The following is a 9120-nucleotide window of genomic DNA, read 5'->3' as shown; positions in this document are numbered from 1 at the left end:
CTTACTGTCTAGGGTCTAGGCCTATTTCCAGATCTTTTACTTGATGTCTCAATTTAGAGAGATGGATTTCATATGTGGAAGTTTCCTTTTCCAGGAAAATGGGATTACTGTGGTCTTGATTGGTTTAATGCTCAGACCTCTGGAAAGCACCATTGCTTAATAAGAGGCCCATCTGCTCTCGAATTTTCGTCTAGTATGAGAACTATGTCTTCGCCATAGCTTACACATCCGAAACCAGTCTCCGTAATCATGTGGAGCAGTCCATCCAACTAGGCTCTATAGAAGAGGAGATATTACTATCCCCCTTGATGTGTGTCTCAGCAATTTCCGTCATCAATATCTCATAGTTTTTTTCACTCCTCACCATTTTAGTCTTGTTAAATACCTCACATATGTCAAGGAAAGCACACATTGTAATTTCTTCGTCACTCAGAGTAGGTACTCTGATACACAGCACTATCTGTTGAACGGCTCGTTCTGTAGGCATGCTGGCATTTGTGAGGTGGTATATTCTGGGATCAGTCCCATTGAAACGATTCAATCCGTTCAGAAGTGAATGTTCCATTTCAAATTCAGATCTCAACTGCCGAAGATCATTTTATCTTTTCCTCTAGCTTTAGGCTTCGAAATAAAAAAAATATACATCTAACAAAGATTTTATAAATCATAAACAACAATGTTTAAAAATCTTATCAATTCATAATATTAGTACAAAAAGAAGAGATCTCAAATAAATAAGCACAGGAAATGCATCTTTCAATAGGGCAACTCACAAGCTGTACACAATAATAGGTATAATAATCACATCGAAGCCGTGTTTTTCCGCACAACTTTTCATAAAATTCATTAGGTTTCTTCATTGAATAATCACTCAAGCACTCTCGAAAACATTCGTTTACACTGGTATGCATTAGCATTTTCATGCATCACATCAATCTGCTTTTAGTATACTTAACGGGTTTTCCTTCCCAGACCTGGTCATTGTATTCGTGGATGATGAACCGGCTGCTAGAAAAAAAAATCTGCATTATTTCAGGAAGGAATATCTGGTATTTCAAGAGGAAAAAAAAATTATATGTATATCAAGTGAATAACATCTCTTGGAAAATTATTCAAACAGAAGATTTTGCTGAATGCTAACATAGAAAAGAAATCGGAGCAATGCCAAAACCGATTTATTTAGTTTTCCTCAATGTTTTATCTGCTACAAATTGCGGTGGAGAATACTGTTTTCAACGCCATATAAAAGGAACTGGGAACTAGTGTTTCTGAAATACGGAAATTCATTTTTCATTTTGATATTAACCAGTTTGTCAGTAAGAAATCTCATGGATAAGCTGTGTAACTTAGTACATAAGGCAAAGATTTGGGAGATGAAATAGTTATTCATACTATAAGGGATGTAAGTAACATTTACCAGTCGAGGACGAGTTTGCGGCCGAGCGATAGCGAGAGCTGGCAAAAAAGTTCGAGAGTAAGAGTATACAGAATTGATTCAGACAAGAGTTGTATAAAATTTTATTATCTTCAACATTCATGATGGATACAAAAGAATTAGAGGTACAGGAAGATAGATATTTAGAACAAATTCTTATCATCTGCCAGATTAAGAACTCTGATCAGATTAATGTGTCAACACGTCTGCAACACGTGTTAACCATCTGATGAAAATCTGACAAGCTCGAATATGTTCAAGTATCGATTTTTCTTTACATTTTCAAAGGTCCGCTGTGACCTTCCATCCGAATTGTCAGTCTCTGGAAAAGTAGATTCCTTTGGGACCATTTAAGATATCCTACGAAAATCTGACATGTTCGAAAGTTTTTTTTTTACCATATTCAACTTTTCCGTACCCAGCCCCACCACGCAAATAGTCAAATTAACATGAGTTTATTATCAGAGATAGAGATACGTAGGGCACATACAGTGACTTAATCTGACACGCTCGACTATGTACACTTGACCATTTTCCTACATCTCTGAAAACCTGGAGACGCTTTCCTCACCGGTGAGAGGCATACATCATAGAATTTTTTTCTCTATCTAACGTCTGATCTTCAAAATGCATTAGGTCTCTACGACTCTCAGCGAGTAAATCCCAGATTAGCATCGTGGGCTCCCCAACTACCAGGAACGAATATTCATCTTCTCAATGACAATCGAACATGTAGATAAAATGAGTGTTGTTTGATTTCTGTTTCTAGTTATGGATTAAGCGAGCTAAATCTTGAATAATATAATAAATAACAGATAAGGTATAAGGTATTTTGAAACGTATGGCTTCATAAAAATGAACCATTCGAAGATATAAAAAGGTGGTGATTTGCGAGTGACATTTCCCCAGCCTGTATCTAATATTTTCAATGGAAAAAGTCTTAGTATAGTTAGAGCACAAAAAAATATATTTGTATATGTATAAATAGGTAGCTAAGATTCAACTAAACTCACCTTGTTGAACGTTCAAACAGAGTAACCATTCTGTCATGCTTATCTGCCTATCTCTGTTGATATCACAGTACCTTGGCAATTTTTTGCCGCATTTCTTGAATGTCCTCATTTCTAGAACCATATCTTTGAATGATTTCCATTCGTGCTTATCCAACATTTTATTTTTATTTTTGTCTAACATAACGAAACTCAGCTTAGCAGTTTGTTCCTCTTTTGAAACTTTCCACATGAGATCGGTAAAAGTTGACGAGGTGTTCATTTTTGTTTGAAGAAATTGCATCAAATCTTTCAAGAACACTACTTTCTTCTCCTCTGGACATCCCTTCATTGGTCGAGTTGTCGCTAGTAAATCATCACATTTAGGGGTGGCGTTCTTTATTGACGTTCCAGGAATGTTCTTTCCTGTGTCTTCGTTTACACACCAACAATAGCCAGCTGATTTATAGCACTGAACCTAAAATATGACAGATGTAATTATTAGTAAAACCTTTTAAAGTCGAGATTGTTGGCAAGAATTTCATATTTGTAATCTGCTATGTGTATGGGAATATTCTTCGTGTGAAAGTTGTTAACGCTCGGTAGAGAAAGAGGAATTTATGTTTCTCCTCTGTATTCTTAATATTATTCAGTGAAATATTATATTTCATAATATTTATTTTTTTAGCTTCCCATTGCTTGTTGGTAATGTTCCAAATATTATTACAATAATTGTTTGAAGAAGAATTAATATAAGTTATGTAAAAAAATCATTTCGATCATTATTTTTATAATTCTACTTAGGGGTAATAGTACACGCAATAAAGTATTCAATTTACTCAGCAGGAAAGAATCTTCTATATAGATAACATCTTTAAGTAAATGCAGGGATGATCATAATGAACCGAACAATAATCCTGCTGAATGGGTATAAAACGGAGAATCATCAGTCCGTAACTCAATCTGAAATATTTCAGTAACAAAACGTCCAGCAAATAGTGGTAGAAACTATTTCAAGTTCCCCTTTATGTTTGCGGCCAAACAATCGTCAATCGATGAACACTGATAATGTTGGACTATGACGCCCAAAAACCAAGAAATGTAATTATGTGATACCTCACTCTACTACAAAACCACAATTCCATGTGCCCCAAAGATTCTCTAATCTTTGATTGGCCCAATAGGCCCACAGGGTTGTTGAAAATTCAAAGAGTTGTGTTGACGGATAAGGTCAAATAAGACCGAAACCAGGATTTGCAGCTACTTTTCTCCAGAAGAGTGGTCTTTCCACCAAATCAAATAATAAAATGGATCACGCCTTCAGAGGAATGCAGATGAAAAATAAACGAAATTAATTAATTGATTAATTATCGACGGATGTTAAGCATCTGAATCATTTAATTTATTTTCAAAAATAGTTCACGTCGTTGCACTTTGAAGCTTTAGAATCCAAAATCCCAGCAGAAGACGAAGCAGGACTGCTTCTCTCAGCTTATGAGATAGGTATGAGAAATTGTTCTTTTGTTACTCTCCTTGAACAAGAGTTCCATTTGAATTCATTAAACTGAGTTATGTATTTTCTTATGACCATACCGAAATTTTTATTCCTCTTTCATATTTATTTATATAGAAAGTGAGTTAAAGTATGTTTATTCATGAGAAGAAATTGTCACCCAGGAGCACGAAGGGAGAGTAGGTTTATTTCTTGGAATGAATAAACATTTATAACACACTTGTTGTATACAAAATTTTATTCCATTTTGATTAGGATTCAAATGATAAAATTTTTCAGAGAACCATTCAAATCATGAAATGACACTAATGAGCCCAGCGATCTACCTTTTCAGTGAATCTATATTTTACCACCAACTGGATTAATTTAACCCGATTAAGAGGAGTTTATACCACGGGACTTTCTCACCATCTGTCATCTGTATAAGGCGTAAAGGGAGAAAGACTACCAGAATATGGGGTGTTGCCAGAACACTTGAACGATACAGTCTTGAGTGAAATCTCAAGAAAGAAGGCGTGCTATAGTGCTCCTAGTGATATAAAAGAGAAAGCGGAGGAGAAAGTCGAAGTGAAAGGGCCCACTAACAAAGCTACGGAATATTTGATTCCGTCTGTGAAGTTTGTGTAGGTTCTATATTTGTTATCGGAATTTTAATTCGTTAAAATTTTCAAAGTTGGTGTTCTTTCTAAGTGTCCAGAATTTGTTTTTCGTTGGTACTGCAGAAAACATCAAGTGAGCTTATTTTTCGTATCTTTTTTCCGATTTTTCTCATAACGTAGAGAATTTTTGATGAGTCGTTTTGTTTTTATGCATCAGATATATTTTTCTTTTTTGTCTTGAAAAATTTTATTTTAAATTGCTTTGAGTAGCATAGTAATTATTAATTAGATTTTAAAATGTCTGACCATTCAGACTGCGATTCCGTAATGGAAGAAGACGCGCTAGGAATCGATAATGTCGTGTCCGAACACGATATTTTGAGAGAGGAGAACGCAAGTTTGAAAGCGAGGGTGAATGAGCTAGATAGATGCGTATCTAGCTTAGTTGCTGAGATTAAAAATCTCAGGGAGAGGCTCGAGTTGCAGGAGGAAAATAAGGAAAGTCCTTACTCCAAAGCACTCAAAAAGTTCAAGAAGTGACCTTACCGGTTCAAAAACAAAAGATGGAGGTGGTCAAAACCCCTCAAAACAAAATTTCCCCACCCGCCAAGAGAGTGAGAAAGGATAGCTCCTCGTCCAATGAAGACTCGAACAAAAAAAGAGTCTTGGAAACCCCAGCCCAACAGAAAACTACTCCAGTGGAGGAGAGGAAAGAAAAAATCCCCCCAGTCACCCTGAGAGGTACGTCCGAATGGACTTCAATTTCAAACGCCTTGATACGGAACGGTATTAAATACCAAAGAGCGTCGACAGTAAAGGACGGTATAAGAATCGTCCCACAAACCGCCGATGACCATAGAAGGATGACGGACTTCCTTCATAAAATAAATAGGGAGTTTTACACTCTTCAACGGGAAGAAGAAAAGAAAATCTACGCGGTAGTGAGATACCTACCGCTGGATGCAGATATCCCGACGATCCTTGACGACCTCAAGGATCAAGGGATCGTCGATGCTGAGGTCATAAGGATGACCTCAAATATAACAAAAAAGCCGATGCCCTTATTGCTGGTCAAAACCCAGAATAAGGGTATCTTCGAGGCTACAACATGAACTGTGTTGTTGAACCTAAGAGAAGGACGACCGGGCCTGGACAATGTTATCGCTGTCAGCGATATGGACATGCCCAAAGTAAGTGCACTTTTCCATGGAGGTGCGTGAAATGCTCCGGTAATCACAGCTCAAAGGAGTGTACGCTCACCAGGGAGAACGAGGAGCGAAATTCTTCTTGTGTTCTCTGTGGAGAGCAAGGACATCCAGCCAGCTACAAGGGATGTAGCGAATGGAAATTGGTCACTAAAAAGGCGAAGAGTTCGCCAAGATCAAACCAAACCAGCTCGAGGCCAACACAAAATACTCCGAAGCCAGCCCAAAACTCTTCGGAAGTGAAGAAACCCCAGGAAACTGCAACCAAAGCAGTCAAAGAGACGAAGAAACCAGAGAAAAAGACGGAAAAGGCAAAAACCGTCAAAAAAGCCGAAACCAGAAAAGGAATTTCTGGAATCACTGAGGAACTGGATAAGTTCACGAAAAACCTCCTCAGCACGATGATGCAGAATCTGGAGAAAGAGATTGAGAAGAAGATGCAGCAAATTATTAAGAATATTTTATGGCTGATACGACGATAAAGAACAATCTCATAATCGTCTCTTGGAACGTCGAAGGATTGAGAGCCCGCAGACCAGAATTCGAAGAACTGATTGAAGAGAAGAGACCGGATGTCATAGCTCTCCAAGAAACAAGACTTAACCCCAACGTTCGGATAGCATTTCCCAATTACGATATCTACAGAAATGATAGACCTAACAGCACAGGTGGCGTTGCTATACTGGCTAGAAGGAATATGGATCACCATTTCGACCAAATATTCGATGGTCAAGAAGTAGAAGCAATATCGATGGGAACTGAATACAATAGATCACTCGGCTTGGAAAATGCAAAAACGCTTACGACGAGAACAGACAGTTATACCTCCACTGCATGGAGCAAACGGAATTTTATATAGGAAACTTGAAAAAGCCGAAGCACTTGCCGACTCAATTGAGAGAGAAGCCAGAATAAATTACAGAAATGATGATGACAATGAAGATCTAGAAGAAGAAGTGGAGGCAAACGAAGAACTGATGATGGAACCACCGGAAACCGAAATCATTCCAAAACCGGCTTCACCAACAGAAATCAAAGAGATCATAATGAAACTGAAAAACCGGAAAGCACCGGGAGAAGATAGGATAACGAATTATATGTTGAAGAAATTGCCTAGAAAAGGAATAGCAGCCTTGACGAATATAACAAACGGAGTGATGAGGACCGAATACTACCCAAAGAGATGGAAAACTGCAGAAATGTTAGTTTTCAACAAGCCTGGAAAGGAACGGAAATTTCCTCAAAATTATAGACCCATCAGCCTACTATCAGCACTAGGAAAAGTCGTCGAGAGGGTTATCGCCAAAAGGCTGAATGAGGAAACAGAAATGTTGAAGATAATTCCACCCGAACAATTTGGATTTCGACGCAGAACACTCGACTGAACTCCAATTACTACGGCTCATAGAATACGTCACCGAAGGAATGCAGACCAAACAGACCACAGGATTAGTTCTGATGGATATCGAGAGAGCTTTTGATAGAGTATGGCACGAAGGCCTAATCTACAAGATGATAAAAGCAGGATATTCGACCAAGCTATGCAAGATTATAAGGAACTATCTGAGGAATAAAAACTTTTATGTGAAGATAGATGGAGCAACCTCTCAAACCAGACAATTGGAAGCGGGAGTGCCACCAGGATCGGTACTTGGACCTCTGCTTTACGTAATATACGTTTATGATATCCCGAAGAATGCTAGAAATATGCTCACCTTGTACGCAGATGACACAGGAATAGCGTTCAGACATCGACGCCCAGAGATCATACACCGGAGACTGCAGGAAGCCATAGATGAATTACTCAAATGGTGCATCAAATGGAAAATCCAAATCAATGGAAGAAAGTCAAGCAATATTACTGCAAAAGAGAAGATTGAGGATGGAAGAAAACCTTGAAGTTGATGGAGAAGAGGTTGAATGGAAAAATGAAGCAACATACCTAGGAGTGACGCTTGACAGAGGACTTACATGGAAAAACCATATCAAATGTGCTGTTGATAAAACAAAAGCCGCAATGATTTATCCACTCATAGGCAGAATAAGTCATATGAATAAGAACATCAAGTTGACGATGATTAAAACTATTGCGCGACCACAACTCACATATGGATCGGCGGCATGGGGCTTCGCAGCCAAGACCCACATCAAGAGAATACAGGCCACTGAGAATAAACTCCTTAGAATGGCGATGGACGTACCCTGGTTTGTTAGGAACAAACAAATCTACAAGGACTTGGAATGGGAACCAGTAACAGAATTTATGAAGAGAAAGGCGGAAAGGATATTCGACAAAGCCAAACAACATCCAAATGAGGAACTACGAAGATTAGTCGATTACGATCCAACGGAAGAAGCTAGAAGGTCAAGAACCTACCACCGAAGACCGAGAGATCAGTTAAGGCTTTAAATGTAACCAAAGAAGAGCTTAACCTATAAAAGCTATAGGCAGCATACAACTATCAATACGACTATGATCGTGTGGGAGTCCAGAAACCATAAGAGTCAACTGGTTAATAGGCAGAATGCCCGGAACCTATGAAGAAGCAGTTAAGGGTTTCTTGTGTGTCTCGAGCTCAGAGAGTGAGAATCCCCACACTGTTCCCCCTCAGCAGAGTTCGTCTGTTTTGCAGATTTTCCTCCTGCTACACCAAAAAAAAAGGAACGATAAGTAGAAGCTACGAATATTACAATAGTTTCCACTCTCGTCGAAAAGATGGCAGCACTTAACGAACGTCTTTTTTCAAATTCACCAGAATACGAATTGTAGCCAATGTCAAGAATTTTCCAAAAATGTTTTCATGTGGAAATTCATAGAAGAGATAATTTCACCTCGGAAAGTTAATAACATGAATGAATATTTGTTCTTCAATGAAAAAAAATTTTTTTTCGTTTGACGAATAAAAAAACTTTCTGACTTTCCGAGGTGACGAACTGATAAAACTGAATTATAATGAAAACCTCATAAAAATTAGTGGTTTCTTTCTGAAGTGATCACTAAAACGGTGTAAACCCCTCTTAATATACATCGTGATGATGTTGGCTCCCGGCCGGCCTGCTTCAAGAACGACTATTCAGCCACGGTCAAAACCTATTTTTATTTTGACGTTTAAAGACGACATTATTCAACCCATAGCAACAAAAGGGTGAGTTGACGTTTATCCATTCTGTGAAATAAAAATGTTTCAACTTTTTTAAGTTGAGTGAAATTTCGAATTCTTATCAATTAAATCTAACTAACGATAGGCAACCTAAAACGGAAAAAACTTTACTGTCAGCAGTATTGTCATTATTTTTCCTCAATTGATAATTAATCAATGCAATTAATTGAATTGCATGTGTACCGGTTACTTTATATGTCGAATTAATTAACTTCTGA

The 9120-nt window shown here is 37.9% G+C and overlaps 1 protein-coding gene across 3 annotated transcripts in view; it reads right to left on the bottom strand.

Annotated features, from left to right (window-relative positions):
* Positions 1 to 642: 642 nt before the first annotated feature.
* The window catches only part of LOC123318249 (SPARC-related modular calcium-binding protein 1), a 63017-nt gene continuing 54539 nt past the window's right edge, over positions 643 to 9120 (bottom strand). For 2 of the 3 annotated variants that reach the window (XM_044904867.1, XM_044904878.1), the window contains exons 5-6: positions 2449 to 2902; positions 643 to 1008 (exon numbers count right to left, since the gene is read on the bottom strand). In XM_044904867.1, coding sequence (XP_044760802.1) covers positions 932 to 1008; positions 2449 to 2902 — 531 coding nt within the window. In that variant the 3' untranslated portion in view covers positions 643 to 931. The remainder of the gene's footprint in view (positions 1009 to 2448; positions 2903 to 9120) is intronic. The other variant, XM_044904871.1, reaches the window with a different exon arrangement.

This window comes from Coccinella septempunctata, chromosome 1, assembly GCF_907165205.1.
Source record: "Coccinella septempunctata chromosome 1, icCocSept1.1, whole genome shotgun sequence".
Lineage (NCBI taxonomy): Eukaryota > Metazoa > Arthropoda > Insecta > Coleoptera > Coccinellidae > Coccinella > Coccinella septempunctata.
Note: the sequence above shows the minus strand (reverse complement) of the source record. Positions and strands in the feature narration are given on the sequence as shown.